Source organism: Emydura macquarii, unplaced genomic scaffold, assembly GCF_026122565.2.
Source record: "Emydura macquarii macquarii isolate MOO-44397 ecotype Brisbane River unplaced genomic scaffold, CSIRO-AGI_Emac_v2 contig_1483, whole genome shotgun sequence".
NCBI lineage: Eukaryota > Metazoa > Chordata > Testudines > Chelidae > Emydura > Emydura macquarii.
The window spans coordinates 3,967,215-3,987,966 of NW_027131620.1; the positions used below are offsets into that span (position 1 = coordinate 3,967,215).

The window sequence follows — 20,752 nt, forward strand, 5'->3', positions numbered from 1 at the left end:
TGAATTGGCTTCCAAGTGTCAGTGATCAGTAAGGAAAAGCAGCTTCTTGAGTGATTTGACCTAGCTGGCACTGCAGGGTAAGGTAATGGAATGACCAGTTGGTAGTTTTAACAGGTGGGTCACTATATTCTGTGATATTGGCTACTAAACCATGTGCAATTTACAGTACATCATTGGTTTCTGCAGTCATGGTCCTTTGCCACTGGATCCTCATCTTGCGTATGTGCACCGCACTCTGTCCCCATCTTGTCAAATGAGGAAGTTAACTTTAACACACGCTGGTCCTAATCCTGCTTTCACTGAAGTAAAGGGCAAAACTTCCTTCGAGGAGAACCTCAAAGGGCGATTTGGGTCATTTTTGTGCACTGAGGGCTGGATTTATTTGACTCTCAATCTCGGAATTTCGGAAAGAAATTTTGCAAATCATTCATTCATTCACTCTGAGTAAGTTGTTGTAAGGCTCCTGATGGAGTGAATTGCCTGTGTGTGCCTATTGAAATCTTCAGCTTTACTTTGATTTAGCTCTCACAGCCTCTGTCCTGCAAGATGATGCTGGCAGCTGGATCTCTTCCTGCAATGAATCAGAAACAGCCTCTCTGCATGGAGGGGAGGGATGTGAAGCTAAAATGTCTGTCAGTTCAGGCTGCTTCACACCGCTGCAATTATAGCCTCTGTAGGTTTTGTGTTCCAATTGGGCCTGGAGTGGTTAGTATTTTAAATGAGCTGTTAAATGTGAACACTAGAAGGCTTTGTTGGATAGGAGAGGAGGGAAAGAAACTGCAGTCTGAAAGGAGGCTGACAGGTTCCAGGCGGTTGTTTTCATGGAGAGTACTGCGGAAGTGAGGCTTTGCTAACATCTGTCCATACAGTTTGCGATTGCACCTGATATTTTAACATGTACACATGGTGTTGTTAGAGCCATGTAGCAATTGGGTTTTCTGGATACAATGAAGCTGATGAACGAACATTTTACATACCATATTCCAGGTGACCTGCTTCCTAACTGCCTTGTTTCTTACCAATTTTGACACAGCGGTCAAAGCTTTTCTAAAAGGTAGTTTGCGGCTATCCTGAGTACTTTTGCAAAGCAAGTTTTCCTTCTAGCCACAAATCCTACAAGAGACACAATGCCAGCTGTTCTATTATTATGGGCAAAATAATTACTATCCCACATGGGTTATTGTGAAGTGCTTTGAGAGCCTCTGATGCAATACCTTGGCAAAGGTATCTGTGTCATCAATCAGGTCACCTAAAATGGTGATTTGCTAACAGGATTATTCCTAGAGGAAAAATGTCATGGGAGAGTAGTTTTTTAGGGGACAGTTCTTGTCTGAGGTGCATTGCTTAGGAGTTACAATTAAACTATCTGGATACGGATAATAGTAAACTGTGCGAGTAGTAGGCACAATAGAAATGTGCTGTGTGCCAGGACAGATCTGTTGCATAACATGCATCTGTTTTGCTTGGTTCCCATACCTTAGCTAAAGCCTCATTATATACTGTAGCTTCAGGAATATAATGGGGATTGTTTCTAGTGTAGTCTAAAATATCAATCCCAAGATTGATTGGTTGGCTCCCTCACATTCTAGGAATAATTATTGTTTTATTGGCTCATGCAGGTTGAGTTTAGGTAGCTGTTCTTTCTTAGCTGATATAGTAGAAGTAGCCCATAATAACTTATTTTTAGTAACTAGTAGATTTTTCCCCTCCCCTCTTTCACAGGATGGTGCGATGGATTTGCTGAAGGAACTGAAAAGTATGCCTATAACTCTGGACCTGTTGCAGGTAAATCACGCAGCTAACGCAAGGAAAACTAAAGTCCATATGTAGATGGAATAAATGCTGGTTTTTTGAGAATGAGATTGATGCAGTCTCCCGTGCCATTTGTGTTGTGTACCTCCCCCTCTGCCCCCCCTTCCCCCCAAAAAAATCATCAAACAAAACAAAGCTATACAATGTTGTATTTATAAAGCCTCACCAACAGCGGTACTTGGGGAACTACTCATCAACATCATCAGAAAGAATTCAAAATTCCATTTATAAACATTATATGAAAAGACCACGCTTTACAAAACCAGTGGAGGGATCCGAGCAAAGAAGGGGAAAATAGATTGGGGAAGTAGCAAATGTGAGGCCAGCAGCCAGATTTTTTAAAAAGCTTGTGCAAAACTAATAATAAAAGAGAGCATCAAAAGGTATGTTTCAAGTGGGGAGACAGGGACTGAAGCGGGGGAGCAAGGTGTACAGCCTAGGGCTCACCAAATTGAAGAAGTTGATGGAGTCCATGAAAGTTGGGGGACATGTTCCATTGGAATGAGATTCTAGGGAAAACTCTCTGGGGGCAACACCATTCTGGTTTTTAGAACTAGGTTAAATAGTTAATAAAAGTTAAGGGCGTTAGTAATATGCTGAACTTAAAAACACTCCTTTATAGGCTTCTGTTACAGCTAAGGAGCTTAGCATCCTTTTAAAAGGAAATCCTGTTAGAAGAGTCGTTGTGGTTTAAAGGCTTGAAGTATCATGCATTACAGTTCTGCATCTGTTTATAATTTTGGCTTGCCGCTGGGTGGCTGCCACCCATGCCCCGGCTCTGAGCCGAGACAGCCTCCCGTGCCCTAGCTTGAAGATGGGCAGCAGCTGCCTTCCACCTGCCCACATCCCTGGGTCCCAGCCTGTGTGGAAGCCTCCTCTGCCCCAGCTCGGAGCAGGTGGCAGTCGCACACCTCACGGGCTGGCAGCCAGGCAGCAGCTGCCTACAACTTGCACAGGTGGCAGCTCCCCTGCCCTGCCCAGCTCAAAGCCTGGTGCCCAGAAAGCCAGGCGGAGAGCCCAGTGGCTTGCCCAGTCCTGAAGCCGGGCTTTAAGGCAGATTGACTTGTCAATTTCACTGCTCTAGCTGAGCAGTGAAATTGACAACTATGACAGCCCCAGATTTTACCAGTACAAAAATCTTAAGAGGGGCCCACACAGTGTGATTTGCCCCTGGCCCGCACCCCCTAGGGACGGCCATGGGGAGCGCTGCTATCCACTCTGGTGGGCCGCTAGTGCCTGCTCATACTTCATAAATTCCCGTCTGTGTGAGGAGAACACCATGGAATCCGCCGTCAGGCTATAGTGATTGGCTGGCGTTGACCTTCGCTCCTATATGGAGGAAGGAGGGGAGAAACAGCAGGGGGTTTTGTGATCTGCCACAGCCACACGGCATTGCAGAACTCAGAACTCTCCTGCTTTACGAGAAATACAGTCGTCTGGTGGAAAAGGGGGAAAAGATTGTATTTCTCAGAGTGGAAAATTGAGTGTTGGGGTACTTATTACAATTTTCAGAAGTTAGGGGGTACTTGCTACTTAAAAGGTTGAGAAACACTGAGCTAGAAAGATGTGCATTGGGGAATGGCTCAGGGATTTGTACGTCTCAGTCAATGCTGCTGTGTTTTGTGGTGGAGACCTGTTTTTCTCTACTTTCAGTGCCATTGGCTAACTAGTCAGTTCTCGAGTGGTTCACTTCTTGAATGTTGGTTTGCAGTCCACCCGGATTGGGATGTCGGTGAATGCGCTGAGGAAGCAGAGCACTGACGACGAAGTGATATCACTTGCCAAATCACTCATCAAGTCCTGGAAAAAGCTCCTAGGTAAGAAAATAAGCAGGTTTTGTTGGATTCAGCTTACCAGATAGCCAACTCTAGCTGCTTTGATAACCTGTAGGCTATGTTACTCCTACAAGCTTCTGTCTGCATCCATAGAGATAGGAAGTTTTAGCAGGCCACAGACCTTAGAATCTTAAAAGGGTTAAAAAAAGAACTAGGTAAGTTCATGGAGGATAGGTCCATCAATGGCTACTAGCTGGGATGCAAAACCATTCTCTGAAGTGTCCCTAGCCTCTGTTTGCCAGAAGCTGGGAATATGTGACAGGGGATGGATCACTTGATGATTACCTGTTCTGTTCATTCCCTCTGAAGCACCTGGCATTGGCCACTGTCAGAAGACAGGATATTGGGCTAGATGGACCATTAGTCGGACCCAGTATGGCCATTCTTATGTTCCAAAAGTTCCACTCCTCATCTAGAGGGTTTCATGTACTACACAGTGAATTCCATTGAGTTCCTATTTTAAAAGAAAATGTTCCCTTCAGAAGAAGGTTTCAGGACCTCATTTAGTTAATCATAGAAGATTAGGGTTGGAAGGGACCTCAGGATGTCATCTAGTCCAACCCCCTCTGCACTTGCCCAGTCTTGCGAGGTTTGAAATAAGAACAATTAGCATGACAATGATAGTAATACAGAGATCTTGTTTACAAAGTTTTTCATCTCCTGACTGAGGTGCTCAGGGTGCTGTGCTGCAATTTAAAGTAAATCTAATGTTAAAAAATCAAGAAACTAAAACAACAGATAAAAAGCCAACTAGTGTAGCAACAGATGATACCGGCTAGAAAGCATTTCCAGTTGTGATGGGTTGGAGAGAGAGGTCTTATTTAAAACTGTATTGCTTGACTCTTCTTCTTTGAAAGGGATAATGTAATGCAAAATGAGCAAATGTTCATAAAACTCTTTGAGGATGGTACTTTGCACAGGGGTAGCACTTTGCTTGCTCAGTATTCTTATATAAGCATTAACTCATTCAGCCCCCCCTTTGAAGTAGCTAATTAGTATGGTCTTCATTTTCCCCCAAAAGTCAGTCAACTTGTCTAAGATTACTTAATGAGTCATTAGCACACTGGGATTAGCACTCAGGAGTTTCTCTCCCACTTCTTTGTCCGTTCCTCTAGATGACCATGAAAATAGACTGTTTATAAAGCACTTCTTTCCTGTAGTCAAGAATAAATGGAAACACTCCATCTATGTACTAGTGAAGACGCTTTATAGGGCTTATCATGGATCTGCTGAATTTTTGGGGGGGCTATAGGACATGAAATCCTAAGACCTCTTAATTTTCACATTAGAAGAGAGGAGATGTCTTGAATGGGTTTTGTGCATCATTGGTAACGGGTATAATTGTCTTTAGCATAAAGCATGTTTCTGAGCCATATGGTGGTAGCTGTGTGGTGAGGTCAGGGTAGAGTGTCCTTTCATCAAAACTAACAAGTCTGTCTGAGTCAGTAGAAACACCTATCCTCTGTATTCAGTACTACCATGGGCTGTTCAAGATGTATGTGAAATGAACTGCTCGTTCCAGTCTGCATCTCAAAGAAAACTCCTACAAATAATTTGGCAAAGAAGCCAAAGACTAAACGGGTGTTGGAGACTGAACTATCTTTTCCTTCCACCCCCCTGCCAGGGCTGGTCCTTTCATGTCAGGGCTGATACATACTGGCGGGGCCATGAGGGAAAGCCTTCACTGCCTATTCCTGGCCTGTACCTGTTCTGTGCTTACCCAGAACTTCTGTCTCTAGGACTGTGATACCATCACCTTTCAACAGTACTGAACTAACTGGAAAATAAATACTATTTATTCTTTTAAGAAGTGTATACTTGGCCTCCCAAACACCTCCTTGAGAGAGGGGCTGGCCTTCATAGGTACTTTTGAAAATTTGATTGGGTTTAAGTCCCATTTTCAAAAGTGACTTTTGAAAATTTTACTGTGTACGTTCAGCAGCAGGGGCCTCACTAGAAAAGAAACTTTGACTGGGATGAATCTTCCCTCATGAAGACGCTAAACTCGGGGAATGGTCCTTTCACACTGGCTAGTTAGGGAAAGGTTTGTGGTATGTTTGCCAGTTGCCTGATTCCTTGCCATTCAAAAACAAGTAGAAAGACTGCCTTAGGTGCTTTGCAAAGTACCTATTCCTCCATGCTGCTCCTCTGGAGCTAGTAACTTGCCTCAGACCAGATATCCAGGCTCTTAACCATCCTTGGTGCTCTGCTTAGTGTAGACAGGCTTGTGCTGTGAAGACAACCTGGAACCCTGTAAAGTGTCTAAGTGTTTGTTTTTTCCCTCCTTTCACTGGGTGCAGATGCTTCAGAGGACAAAAGTGAGGAGAAGAAGAAGAATTCTTCCTTGTCAGCATCCTCCTCAAAGGAGAGCGGGGACTCGAGAGACCAAAGGTAACGCTTCCCTTTAGCCAAAGATGATGCTGTTGTACATGTTTTTCTGTCACTTGGCTTTCTGTATTAATATTTGATCTTTAACCTGTCTATTGGGCTGTGCAATTGATCTGCTGAAATGCCTCCTCCTGGCCAGAGCTGCCAGAAGTCTAGCCTATCCAGCGAAGGTGACAGGCTGCCTGTAGGTCTGTGTGGTATTCTATAATAAAGAGAAATACAACTGTAACGGAAGAATAAACATCTACAATATACAGTGGCTTTAGTGTGCTTTTTTTTGCTTTCTCATATACATGATTTATTTCACATGTCACATGTTTCCATTCCCTTCTGTTTCATGCTGGTTTCTTTCGCTGTTAATAAAACATTCCTTTGGGTTTTGGGGAAAGGGGGGTTTGTGTTGCATTTTTATATTTTTCCCTGATTGTTGTGAACCCTTGGAGTCCTTTGGAGGGGCTCAGCTTATGCTCAGCCTTAGCATTCTAAGCTGATGCATCGAGCCAAATATTCACAGATGCTCCTGGCAGGAGCCTCTCCTCCATGCACGATGATCTCCCCTCAACAAGCTGTGGAAGAAATCCACCCATCCAGCAGTAGGCTGCCATGCCCACACATCTAGCTGGTTTACTGCTGGCTCACCCCTCTTCCTGGATTGGGCGCTTCCCAGCCTGTTCCCCTTCTAGCACGTGTAAAACAGTCAGTAGGGGGATGTGGGGCATGGATGGAGGGCAGGGAGATTATAGGTTGGGACCAGCTTCACTACGGTCCCAGCTGTGCCTCTCAGAAGCAAGAGACTCATCCTTCCTTTTAGCCACAGCTCTCCCAAGAATCCCCCACCAGCCTGTAGGAATCTGGCTGTTTCATAAGGTGTAAAACACCTGTGGGTTAGTCAGTTTCCTTAAGATTAATATTAAAAGCATAAGAACAGCCATATTGGGTCAGACCAGTGGTCCATCTAGCCCAGCATCCTGTCTTCTGCCAGTGGCCAGTGCCAGGTGCTTCAGAGAGAATGAATAGAACAGGGCAGTTTTGAGTGATCCACCCCCTGTCATCCAGTCCCAGCTTCTGGCTCTCAGAAGTTTAGAGACACCCAGAGCATGGGGTTCTGTCCCTGACCATCCTGGCTAATAGCCATATTCTAGTTTCTGTTTATTGGTAACTCTCTGTGGTCTGTATTTGTCTCTGGTTTGCAAGTTTTCCCATGCTCATTAAAGACTGTCACTGCTTATGCCAGTCAATTGGTTCCTGTCAGAGTAGCCTCTTGATTGTGTTTCCTTTTTGTTTCAGAACTGTCACATGATTGCTGCTGCAGCTTAGTTATTTTCAACCCCCTGCAACTTTGTGCGGGGCTGATATAATGACAGTTACTGACACGATGGCTGAGCTACATCAATTTAACTTGCTATATAAATATCAGCCTCCAGTTGTGCATAAAGTTGAATTAAATGTGCCAAAAGATCATGATTTAGCATGTGCATTGCAGTGTTTTTAGTAACAATTGATCTCTCTGGCTTTGAGGCCATAAGCCCAGCCGTAATGCATTTTAAAATTTGAGCAGGGACTGTCTTTTCTTTTTTGTTTGTACAATGTCTAGCACAATGAGGTCCTGATCCATGACTAGCGTTCCTAGGTGCTAATTCTGCGGTAATTCTACAAATAATGTTAATATGGAATCTCCCAGCTGAAGTTTTCCCTTTGCATTTTATAAAGCCAAGGATTTCTATGAGATGGAAGTGGCAGAGCTTCAAGTATTTTTAGTGAAATGTTCTTTTGTAAACTGGGAGAAGAGTGGTGTGAGTGCAGGATTGGGACCAAGGAATGCCTCCACATTCTAAATCCTGCTTCTAACACCAGCTCCTTCTGTGCCATTGGGCAAGCGCCTTCAATTCTTACCTTCATTTCTCAATCTGTAATTGGAGAATGCTTGCCAGCCGTATAGGAATCTGCTGAATCTTAGTTCGTTTGTGTCGGCAGAAGGGAAAGTATTATGGGTTTGTGTTAGGCTGATGGCATACTAGAGTCAGGAAATAACACCTCTGGCTTAGCCTCTATAGACTTTCCTCAGGAAATTCTTGTGAATCTAAAGTAAGAAGGTTTGTCCGGCACATTGGCCAGAGTGCCTCAGCCTACTCCAAAAGGGCCTGGGAGAGTGAACAGGGTTAAAATTGTGAGTAAAACAAACCCACACTGTTAGGACACTCACAGTTTGGAGGAGGTGATTTGGGGTGTAGACAGCCCAAATAACACACCATTTGTGGTCATGGAGGCAGAAATATGGTGCTACACCCCCCTTTCAGCAACCAAGGACCAATGGATTACCCATCAGTCCCACCAAGGTCATTGTTGTTCGCCCTCCATTGGTAAGACTCTGAGGCACTGCGCAGTTACGACTTCTCGTTTTCCTTTCAAAGTGTGGGGCAGACATTAAACCTCCAACACCCCTGTCAGATAGAAGTACCCCCTCCATTTTCCAGAGGGGAGAACATAGGCAGAGAAGTTAGGAGTTAGAGGTATGTAGCTCCTGTCTCCCAGCCTGTAGTCAGTCCCACACAACATGCTGCCTTGTAACAGAGCGAAAAGCATTTGTTCCTCTGAAGGTACAAAAGAGACATCCAATCTGCCTGAAAAACCCAGAGAGCTTGTTGGCCGAAAATTGCCCCGATTTCTGCCTGTGAAGGACAGACAGACTAATTAGTCAGACAGTATGGCTGATCTGTGGGCAGTAAGTGCACCGCTATGCTGGTTTGATGAGGCTGCTATCAAAGCAATGGAGAGGTCAGCCAGTGTTGAAAAGTACTTACTTCAGCCGTGTAGTCCGACAGATTTTTGGCTGAGCCTTTTCCCTTGTATCAGTGAAGAAATCTGGAGTACCTCTTAGCCCATAACTTTTCTTGATTTCTGTAATGCAAGTGGGGAATTTCTTTGGCAATGACTAGGGATCTATCATCAGTCTGGCTGTATCTAGAGTATCTAAGCCATCCAAGGTGGAAGTGGCACTTGTTCTGGGAGGCGAGATATTTACGTGATACACTAGTATGTGGTATCCCTTATAAAATTATATCCAGCAGTTCTGTATTGTTATGGCTCAAAGCACTCTGTCTCACTGCTGCATGGTGTAGTATTTTGAACTATTACTGCAATACTTTTTAATAGGTTTCATATAGGATGTCTTCATCTCTGGCAGTAGTGAGGTTTCTTTTTGCCAGGACTTTCTCATCAGGCCACTTATTGGGAGTCTCTGGATTTGTTGGCTGTCAGTGTACTGCTTTCATGGCAATTTCCTTTCCACTGCCGTCCAAATCCCATTCAGTCTGGCCATCACACTTACCACCCTTTTGTTCTTGTGTCACTTCTTTTGTAATGCAGAGGATTTTTGTATTCTCGGGGGGAAAATGTGCAGGCTTATTCCCGTGCTCGAAAGGAGCAGTGCAAACCCCCAGCATTTCCTGCAGCAAAACTACCCTGTGTTGTGCGTGAGGGTTCTTATTTCTCAACTATGTAATGACAAAAAAATCCTCCTCTTACACGGACTTCGTAACTGTGGCCTGGACTTCTGTGAAACCTGTATTATTTGATTTAAGAGCAATCAGCTGAGGTCTTTTTCAGGGCCTGCTATGGTTTTAAACTGCAGGAATGAGAAAAAGCTTGTTCTGCTTCCTTGAAGGTCCACCAGACTATAGCCTACTCTCAGTGCTTCTCTTACCTCCAATTCTACTGCACAATCAGGCAGCTGCTCTAAAGGGCTTTTGGGTTACTTTGAGCCGTAACCTTCCTGGGGCAGGTTGACTTCTGTTGCTGAGGTGGAGCTGCACTTAGACACACAACACCTAATGAGGTTTGTGGGGCAGATTATCAAATTCTCTCTTATGTTGCACAAATGAGTCTTCCAGAGCTTTGGAGGATGGTGGCTTATTGAGCCATTGAACTCTGCCAAAGCCACACGCTCACATAACAGCTGGTAGGAAGGGCAGGTTTTGCACATTTCCCTGAATGAGTTTTTCTTGGTCTGTTTAAAAACATCAGTTTGCATTAGCCCCATTTGCATGTGTGCAATCACTTGTGCACTCTGTAGCTGACAGAAATAGCACATGCAAATCTCACTGAAATCAACAGGTACTCAACACCTTTCAAAGATCAGGCCACTTTTACTTCACTCCTTAAATATTGCTTTAGGAATCTAAACTTTCAGCATCCAGGTTTGATACTTTAATTTTTAAAGCATATGGAGCTTATTTTAGTCCTCTTTTAAAAGATGCTTAATTAGCACAGATGTGACAATTAATGGAAGCGGGGAAAGGAGTCCTTGAATGGAGATTTTGCTTTGGGATACCTTTGGGGCTCAATGTTTCTGTCAAGCTGAGACAAAGGGCTTGTAAATTTCATGCAACAAATGCACCTGCCTCATTGTGACAGTTTTAGAAGCATCTTAGAGTCCCATGTGATCCACAGAAATATACATTCAGCCATGTAGGTGTAGTCTGTACAGAGACATAGATTCATAGCAGTAACTGGTGGTATTTGCTCCATTCGAAACAGAAGCTGTTTACTGTCAGACCAACATTTGCAGCATTTCTTGCAGGTGATGTTGTATGTACTCAGCTCAGTGACGTGACTTTATTTTAGTCTACATTTAGCCTACGTTTTCAGGAAAATGTGTATACACAAATTCACTTGTGCTAATCTATTGCACGTCCAAATGGTTACGTGTGCAGTTATGTATATGTAGTAATTGCATGTGTAAATTGGGTCTGCAGGGCCTATTTTTATGAAAATGTAAGTCTTTGGGCCAGATTGACAGAGATGTTTTAGGCACCTGAAGATGCAGGTGAACTCCTGGTGGATTTTGCAGAAGTGCCTAAGCCAGGTCCCATTGAGAGAGCTCAGTGGGAGATAGGTTCTAACCTGCTTAGGTGCTATCGTACATGCTGCATCGTTAGGCATCTGACCATCTTTGAAAATCTGGTCCTTAATGCTCGGGATCTATGCCAGATAACCAGTACTGATGAGTAGAATTTAGTAGTAACTGAGACCCAGATCCTCAAAAGTATTTAGGGGATGTACTTCCCCTTGATTTCAGTGGGTGCCTTAGAGCCAGATCCTCAAAGGCTGGTAAGTCTTCCGTTCAGCCCCTCAACAACCACCAGTGGCTCAAGCTCCCTATGTGTTACTGTGCCCTAACCCTTATAGTATTGCCCTGGAGGCAGCCACCTGAGCGGGTAGTTCAGCTTCCATTCCCATTTCATCCCTGACTGCATTGCTGTCTGTGCCAGCAGGGTGCCCTGCGTGGTAGAGTTTTTAAACCTGGGATGGGTACGTCTGGAACTAGAGTCAAACCACCACCTCCTTTCACGTAGCAATGGACAGCTTTGGGGGACCTAAGAGTTTTGGGCACTGAAGTGCTAGGCTGGGTTGGAACTAGCCCTACTGAAGTGTCCTAGAGGAGTAGCCGTGTTAGTCTGTTTTCAGCAAAACGACGAGCATTCTGTGGCACCTGAAAGACTAACACATTTATTTGGGTATAAGCTTTCGTGGGCAGAAACCCACTTTGTCAGATGCAAGTTTCATGCGTCTGAGGAAGTGGGTTTCTGCCCAGGAAAGCTTATGCCCAAATAAATGTGTTAGTCTTTAAGGTGCCACAGAACTCTCGTTTTGCTGAAGTACCTAGTGTCAATTCTTGAGCTGTCGAAGTCCCATTTTCCTATAGTAGCAGCAGCTTCATGATTAGAGGAGAAACAAGGATTCTAGGATAGCTTCATTGCCTGGTGCGTACACCGCCAGACCTAGGATAGCAGCGTGGTGTCAGTGTCTGAGACTATAAATGTCAACTCGAAGGGAGCCATTTTCTCCCTCTGCCATAGAATGAACAGAAAACGGGGTTGGGTTCTCTGCGGCTCTCACTGTTGGGGAGCTGGTTACAGATCCATGATTCTGTGCCCTGCCGCAGGACAGCTTAAAACAGTTGGTTATGGTCCCTAGGGACCGCATATCAGCGGTGGATATCTGGAGCACACTGGGCTTTGACCATGCTCCCTCTCTGCAGCTGACGTGCTTCTGCCATGGAGGCTGTGGCAAGGGAGGCAGAAGAGGCAGCTCTCTGACTGCTGGGGCTTCCCGGTGCTAGGGAAACGGCAGCAGTGGGCCTCTGGTTTCTGCTCCCTTTGTATTGCCTCAATGTGCGAGGAGAGCAGAACAGGCCAGAGAACCTGGCTGTGTAGGTGGGGGACCAGCTGTCAGGGGAGGCTGAGTATACGATAGAGGCTTTCACCTCCAGGTCACTCGTTTAAGTTCAGCCTAGGTCAGGAGGCACTGAAAATATTACCTGCTTTTGGTAAGTGGCCTAGAGTGATGGGGTGTTTGTTTGTCCACATCACACTCTCTCTCGTTAGCAGCTCAGTGGGTGAGGACTGAGCCTGAGACGGCACGGACATTCATCTGCCCTCTCAGATGAATCTTTCCCACTGCAGGGTTGAACTATGTTACTAGGGAAGCTGGGTTTGTCACTCTCTGGGCTGTACCTGCTCGAAATACGCAGGAGACTCCAGCCTCCAGGGCTGTCAAACCAGCTGTAAATGCACCTGTCAATAAAAACTGTGAACACAAGGGGGCCTGACTTTAGAAAACCCATGTGCAATTGTGCATGCAAATTACTGTGCCTGCACATACAAATGACTGTCATTTACCATTTACAGGTGCGGTTACTGAGTTAGCACATTTATGCCCAGCTGTTGTCCGTGCTCCTAATGCCTCTGGGAATTTGGACCCAGAATGATTCCAAGTTTAGGAGACGATGTATCTCTCCTAACAAATATGCCCAAAGGAAATGTTCAGGCTTGGGGTGCTTTGCTCGCGTGGCCCATTGTGATTGTCACTCAGTGCTACAGACCAGACAAAGCCCAGGTCTCTCAGTCTCCCACTCTGTTGCTATTTCTCATGTTACTACTTCTCTGCAGGTGTTTTCAGCGATATTTCAGCACAGAGCCATGGGACTTGTTTGAACTGTTTTGGTAACAGGAGTTGCTATGTTGCAGAGATGAGGCTTTACACAGAAAACAAAGAGGTTCAAATCTGTGCTGAGATAAACTGTGCCATGTGACGGGGCATGAGAGGCTATACCATTATCCTCCCTTTTGGGATAGCTTCCTGAGGTGTCATGGATAGGGAATGTCTTTGGATGGATTCTAAAAATTTTCATTGAAAAACTCCCTCACAACTAGGGTATTCGCTCAGCAGCGTGCCATTACCAACACTCCGAAATCAAGTTGTGCTAATTGTGTGTGGAATTCACCTCTTCCCATTTAAAACTGGAGTAGCAGGGAACTGAGTGGGGGGCTGCTGACATAGAATTCAGACCTCTCTATCGCTAGGCAGGAGTGAGACTGCAACAGGGAAGGATTGCTCCCTCGTAAGGAGGTTTGGGGGGACTGGGTCAGCATAGTCATGGAGCCTGTTGCTTCTTTCCTGGCCTACCCCCTAATTGTCCTTCATGCTGGCCTCCCTTTACAGTGTGTAGGGGGCGTAGAGGCCCTGTCCCCCAAGAAGTCCCATATTCAGCCTCACCATGGTGCACACATGGCATGAAAGGCCTTGATCTGCGCTTCCACGCTGGCCTGCATTTCACTCTAGAGGACTGAACTTCAACTACTTGGCTCAGTCAAAAGCCTCGTTTTACCTACAGTGTTTTTGGTCATAAGACCATGGTCCTGGTGAAAGGTGTGAGCCTGACAGACCTGGAAACCAAAGATACCTCTCTCTTGAGAAGCTGCAGCATATTCAGGAGCTGAGCAAGCTTCCCCTTGTTACCCTGCCCGTATGCCTCAATCTCGAGCTAGGAAAACTGCCTCTGGGGGTATGAGTCTCCATGGCCATTTGCTTCTGGGGCTCTCTGATGAAACTGCCTCCCAGGATGCTAGTTAGTGGAGCGGTTTCTGATGTGGTCACTTAGGAACGGGACTGAGATCACCTGACTCATTCAACAAATACCAGATTTATGGGGTGATGTTTACATTTACTGCATTTTGAAGGGGTGAATCAGGGCATAATTTGGGTGGAGTGATGCATAGAACTATAAAGTACTGGGGCACGATGGGCCAGATCACTAGAATGGCTAGACAGTCTTGACCCTAACATTTCACAGACGGCGGGGGGGAGGGTGGACGGAATGGACCGTCCTTGATCTTGTCCCATTTTATGAATGTGTAGAGTAGAACACAGTGTTTATTTGAGCAAACTGACTGGATATTCTAATTGCTCGCTTAAGTGCTTTGCAATACATTTTGTGGTGTGTGTAGTACTTCAAATAAAAAAGTCCTTTTTCTTTCTGTCTGTCTGTCTGTCTTTAAGGAAATGAAAACAACAAAAACCCTCCATGAATTAAAAACACTGACCCTACTCCTGCAATCCTAACTCAGGCCCCATTGCTCTACCCCAATTCTAACATAATTCACTCTCCAGAGCAAAATTAATTTTGAACTCCCCACAGAAGTGGCCTATGTGAAAAGAGTCTGGCGATCCCTGCGACTGACGTTAGAACCATTGTCACTAACTGGTATTGACTTCACTACTGGGAGTTTTGCCTGAGTAAGGACTGCAGGAGTGGGTCTGTTATAAGATTTTAAATGGGAAACTCTAGGTTATGGGGCTGGATTCTTGGGTCAAGCTGTGTGAGGGGCAGGGCAGGAGAAAGGAAGGTCTAAGTCACCTCCTTATTCTGCTGATGGAAGGGTAACCTGGGATTGTTCTGCCCTATACAGTGCACCATCTTTGTAAGGCAGTCCTTTTGAGAAGTGGATTTATTGTGTGCTCCAGTGCTGATTGTCCAGTGTAGGGATAAGGTGGGTGTGATCATATCTTGGACCAGCTTTTGTTGATCAAAGAGACAAGTTTTGAGCTACATGGAGCTCTTCTTCAGGTCTCGGGATGTCATTCCAGGAGGTCCCACATTCAAGGGAGCTCTTCCTTGGAGTCGTGAAATCCCATATGGCAGTGTGCCAAAATGCCAGAACCAAACTCCCAAAGCCCCTATGTTGGTAGGTAACAGAAAATCAAAAACAAAGCATGGAGTATTGACAGTGTCCAATCGCTTTGTAATAGCCTTTCTCATTGACCTCTGAGGGCATGACAGTTTTCTTTTTGTTCAGTGGACTAAATCAGTGTGCGTAGACAATATCATATGAGGACTCATCTATAGGTTATAAGGACATGTCAACATGCACATGTGTGTAGAGCCACTCCAGTTCCTGGGAGCCCCGTATTCGTAGCCAGGCCAGTGCTATTGGTTGACATATTGTGATCTGTATGAACTGGGGGGAGGCAGCTGTTGGCAAGGGTTTTTGCTGTGCTTTTTCATGATTGGTTTTACGTCATGATTAACAGGATACTTGACTGCATTGCTGCTGAGCCCCACGCTGTTCTCAGTGACCTGAACTGAATGAGTCTGACAGGTGAAGTTTCTCTTTTAGCGCCAACAAACGGCAGGAGCCGCCGAAGACGCCGACCACGCCAAAAATCACCACTTTTCCACCGGTGCCCATCACCTGCGACGCTGTCCGCAACAAATGCAGAGAAATGCTGACATCTGCTCTGCAGACCGACAGTAAGTAAGCGGGAGCCTCGCGCAGGGCGATGTGCTCCACTGGGCTGGCTGCAAATTCTCACAGCGGCCCTTTTGCCATGCATTTCTACTGACCGTCAGAAGCATGTGTGTGTTGAGGTCAGCGCTGCGCCAAGGAGGAGTTCCATGCACAAGCAAGAGGAAGATGGGCCTTAATCCCTTGGCTAAACCTTATTTCACCCAGGGGATCTGGGGAGCGACCTCTCTGTGCCATAGAAGGGAAGAAAAGAGTGGTGGCCAACTTCTACCTGATACTTCTGCTGGGACTGTTCTGCTGGGCGTCTAGTTGGGCTGCCAACCACAAGTTTGACCTCAAGTCAGGGACGTCCATAGGCATTGGGCTTGTTCCGCATTGCCCGGGCTTGTCTGATTGCTTTAAAAAAAACTCAGCTGACATCCCCATCTCCCCTTTGGGAGAAAGTGGAGCTGGAAGGCAGCACGCTGGATATGGGTAACCACACTGCTGCCGATAGGGTTCTGCAGGTAGGGCAGGGTTTTAGGGAACTCAGCTGTTAGAACAGATTCCTATGAAGGTCATACATCTATAAGGGATTGGGGTGAAAGTTGTCCCTCAGTTACACATGTGCAGCCCTGATTGAAGTCAATAGGAGCCATGTGGGTGCTCAGCACCTCTGAAAATCAGTCCGTAAGTGTCCCAAGTTGGGCCTCTAACAATTGGGTTGTCCAAAAATTAGAGGCCACCTTTTGAAAATGTGGGCCTGTATGCACGACTGAGGTGCTGTATTAATTGGGAATGATGGAATGTCAGTGGCAGATGGAGAAATGCACGCGTCACAGAATTTTATTTAAATCACTCCTGTATATCTGCTGTGCCAGATAGTGTTAATTACAACAATTGCATTGTATCCCCATCCCACCCCCTCCCTTGTCTGCTTTAACGAATCCCAACCTGTGCCTGTCCGTCTCCTTCCTGCTCATCAGTCTTTTGCCAGGTCTAGGCGCCAAACACACACAATCACTACATCGCTTTCTTATATGAACCAGGTTGTTTAGTGGATTTCACCAGCTATTTGCCCTAATTACAGCGAGCCGGAAGTGGGTGGCGATAAGGGCATGGGCAGATGGAGGTTGCAGGGCATTTGGCCAAGAATAAGTAAAATGAGGGCCTGATTCTGAGTACACCGGTTTTACTGCCATGTAACACCATTGACCAGAGTGGAGTTGCCACCCGTTTGCGCCAGTGAGATCAGAGTCAGGCCCTGTGTATACTTATTTAGGCTATAAGTTACCAGTATTGTGTTGGTTACTGACAAACAATGCATATAACTGCACCTGGTTGCCAAATTCTCCATTGCGTCAGCTCTGGACAGCCCTAGTGGAGTCAGTGGAGCAGCAGACAGTGGAAGTCAGCTGGGGTCATTTGTTTTTATCATTGTGTTTTAAAATGCGTCAAGGGGCATGTAAAGCAAACGCCAGGTGCCACCTGTGAGAGAGGGCATGTGTGACTCAAGCTAGGTAGATAGCTAGGCATTGGTCCCCAGGGTCACCAAAACATCGAGCCGTTGGGCTCTCGTGGCTGTCTGAAAGTGATCAGTAATTGTGTTTGTTGTTCTTTTACAGATGATTACGTTGCCATTGGTGCCGACTGCGAGCACCTCTCTGCGCAGATTGAAGAATATATCCTTGTGGGATGGAGGGTTCTGTGAGCAACACCCCGGGGGCTAGGAGGAAAATAGGGGCAAATGGCTTTTGTTGTATAGATGTTTGTGCAAAAGTCTCGCTCCCCAGGGCTCTGTGCTGGGTTGCAGCCTTGTTCTTGATGAACAAAGCTGCAGGTTAAAGACGAAGCCCCTTGATGGATTTGTTGTCGACTCAGAACTGACTACTCCCTGGTGTGACTGGCATCAGCGTGGCAGTCTGTTTGTACTGCCCTGATTTCCCCATCCTCCCGTGCAACAGATCCCCACACTTACCTTCTTCAGGGCTCTCATTGCCGCCAGGCCACGGGGCAGGGACCAGGCGAGATGTAGCAGTTGGTGTCAGGTAGCCTGCTAATTTCAGATGCGATAGAGTGCCGGCAGTGTGACAGGGGGCAAAGGGGTTAGTTACACTCTGGTGGTGTAGTGCACAGCTTTCTAGTCTGTCCAGCAGATAACAGCAATATGTGGAGGGACATGAGGATAGTGGAAATCAAAGATTATTTCCACCACGCTGCCATTCCAGCGCTGGGGAGAAGTCATTTGTTGGAAGGGAATTAGCTGCAGAACTGGGACACCCTCTCCCTTCCTCTGTGTCCTAAATTGGCTTTGGAGGAACCCCTTTGCAATTTATTTCTGGGGAGGGTGGCAGCTCAACGCTAGTCTTGGCACACATGTAACAGCTTCTGCTGTGCGGGCGGGGAAAGAGCCAGAGGTCTCCCAGTATTAATCTCCAGCCTTTACGAGTGTTTGAGTTCAGTTAAATTAAACAAGGGGATGTAGCCTGTTGTTCAGTGCATGGGCCTGGGAGGCAGGATTCCAGGCTTCTGCTCACAGCTCTGCCACTGACTTGCCATATGACTCTGGGCCTGTCACTTTAACCTCTCAGTGTCTGTGTCCTCACATGTTCCCTGGCTGCAGTGACTGTCTCCTACCTCACAAGGGACTGTGTTGCATAATTCCTTAATGTGTGGAAAGTGCTTTGAGATCCTTGGATCAGAGCAACGGTAGGTGGCAGGGTTAATTATTCCCCGTGTAGCTCCTTAACTGTTCTTGTACATATATACCAAGATGTCAAGAACACGGACATGAAGTACAAAAACCGTGTGAGGAGCCGCATCTCCAACCTGAAGGACTCGAAAAACCCTGAGCTGAGAAAGAACGTGTTGTGCGGAGCAATCACCCCAGAGCAGATCGCAGTGATGACCTCAGAGGTGAGGGGGGGCAGGGAAACCTTCCTAGGCATTATTCTTAAGGGATTGTGTCACTCTGATTAACTTCAAGCTAGAAGCTGGTTTGCTCTCAAGATGGCAGCTCGGTTTAAGGTTCAAATCAGCAGCAGCATTTCCGGGTCAACCATAGATGAGGGTGCAGGTGAGGGGGACTTTTTAGTTCCTCAAAGGAATTTGGAGCCAGAGATAGGTGCTTGACTCCTCTGGAAATTGAACTCCTCTGTGTATCCACAGAGCACGTACAGCAACATGAGCTTCCCTGCACTGGGTCTCTCTGCTGGCTGCGGCAAGCACCTCTACAGTTCAATGGGCAGGTCTGTACGTGGCCTCTCAGTTGAGAATCCCACACAATGAGGCCAGTTAGGGGTGGGCTTTGTGATGCGGATATTTGTCTACTTGAAGCTAGACTGAGCATCCCAGTCACTTCCCACTGGCGACGTAGGCTGGATTTGAACTGGAGACTGGAGCTGAGAGGCTCCATAGTCCCATGAGCCATCCAGCCCTGCTGCCTGTGTTCTCCATCTGTCACTCTGCTGGGATGGGACTGGCAGCAGTGTGGCGGGGAAGCTGGGCTGACCTGCCTTTGTTTCTTTCTTGAAAGGAAATGGCCAGTAACGAGCTGAAGGAGATCAGGAAAGCCATGACAAAGGAAGCGATCCGGGAGCACCAGATAGCTAGGACAGGAGGGACCCAAACCGACCTCTTCACCTGTGGGAAGTGCAAGAAGAAGAACTGCACTTACACTCAGGTTAGCCCAGCAGCTCCCACAGCCCCGCCAGGGATTTGCCATCTTTGCTTATAAAGAGCAGCATCCTGCAAGGTTCTGAGCCGTCTCCAGTCTGGTCAAACCAGTGGACATTGAGGATGTTCAGTATGTCCCCAGGGGCCCTTGGCACATCATGGGATTGGGCCATGTCGGATGACAAGTCCTGCAGCTCACCAGGAGAACCTCAGGGGAGCTAGCTTTTTGCAGTAAGGGCCTCCTAAAATGTAGCTGGACTACTTATTCCTGCCCCCTGCTGCTGGTGCACTCGCACATTTTTGCACACATGGAGGGTAACTTGTCCAAGTGTGTAAGGGTTTGGGACACACCAGGGTGTGTGGAGATGCACACTGGAGGCCTTTTGAAACCAAAGCAGGATCTTTGGTGCTCTCTTTATTGCAGACTCACTAGAGCAGAGAGTGTAAAAGTGGAGTAGGGATGGAGGGAATTTTCCTTCCAGCTTAATAACCATAACAGAAATGGGGGTGACTTTCCAGGGACACCTATGGACTTGGCTTGCAGTGTCTCTCCTGGATCACTGTAACCTCCTGGGCTCTGCTCCAGAGCTTATCCAGAGCCACACTGAATTTTCTGCTAGGGTGAGGGAATGCCCATTCCCCCACCACCTCAAAGATCTTCCTTGTGACGGTGTGCGCTAAAAGCAGCTCCCTCTAGAGCCTGTTCAAACCCCTCCTTTTGTCAGCCAGTGAAGGGCACTAGAGTCCCTTCCCCATCCAAGGGTGGAGTATGCTGGGTGTGTTATTTACAAGGCATGTGGAAGAGTAGAATCCACCGTAATAGCATCCAGCCAGCAGGATAACTCTAAAAGTATGTTCACACTGCAGAGTGTACGTGGGTCTGGGCTCATGGGCATGGTACCTGTGGTTGCCAGCCGCCTGTGAGTGTCCACACCGCAGAGCTGCATGCGACCCCTTCCCTGTATAGCCACGTCCACACTGGTGCTGCAGCACAGGTCTGGCCCTAGAATCTCTGGAGGAGTCAAGTTGCCTGCAGTGCAGGCTAGGAGACACAGTCTGATGCTCAAGGGAGACTCTGGGAGGAACTGAGAGAAGGGGGAAGCCCTGGAGAAAGACGACTCTGGCCCGTGGTGGAGAGAAGAGGCTGCAGGAGTTTAGAGACGCACTCTGATGTCACAGGCTGGAGGCACTCGAAAGTGCAAAGGTAAGAATTGAGAGAGGCTGGAGATATGGCTGGAAAACTCCCAGCCTCATTTAAAATCAAACCATGAATGAGAGAAGGAATGTAACAAGGAATAAACAAGACAGTGACCTGGAGAGAGAATTTCATGTTATCTCTCAATGGACAGCTGTCAGCACCCTGGTGCGCTGCTGTTCCTGAGTTACCATGTCTTCTTCAGACCTCTGGAGATAAATGTGCCTTCAGTCATGCATGCACTTTTGCTAACTTGTGCACGTACCAATTGTGTGTGCAGG

The 20,752-nt window shown here is 46.7% G+C and overlaps 1 protein-coding gene across 2 annotated transcripts in view; it reads left to right on the forward strand.

Moving 5' to 3' along the window:
* TCEA2 (transcription elongation factor A2) overlaps positions 1-20,752 on the forward strand; it is a 28,884-nt gene that overhangs the window by 1,866 nt on the left and 6,266 nt on the right. The window contains exons 2-8 of one of the 2 annotated variants that reach the window (XM_067554079.1): positions 1,723-1,785; positions 3,524-3,629; positions 5,948-6,038; positions 15,494-15,627; positions 17,227-17,283; positions 18,363-18,517; positions 19,137-19,283. In XM_067554079.1, the coding sequence (XP_067410180.1) occupies positions 1,723-1,785; positions 3,524-3,629; positions 5,948-6,038; positions 15,494-15,627; positions 17,227-17,283; positions 18,363-18,517; positions 19,137-19,283 (753 nt within the window). Of the gene's footprint in view, positions 1-1,722; positions 1,786-3,465; positions 3,630-5,947; positions 6,039-15,493; positions 15,628-17,226; positions 17,284-18,362; positions 18,518-19,136; positions 19,284-20,752 lie in introns of both variants that reach the window. The other variant, XM_067554080.1, reaches the window with a different exon arrangement.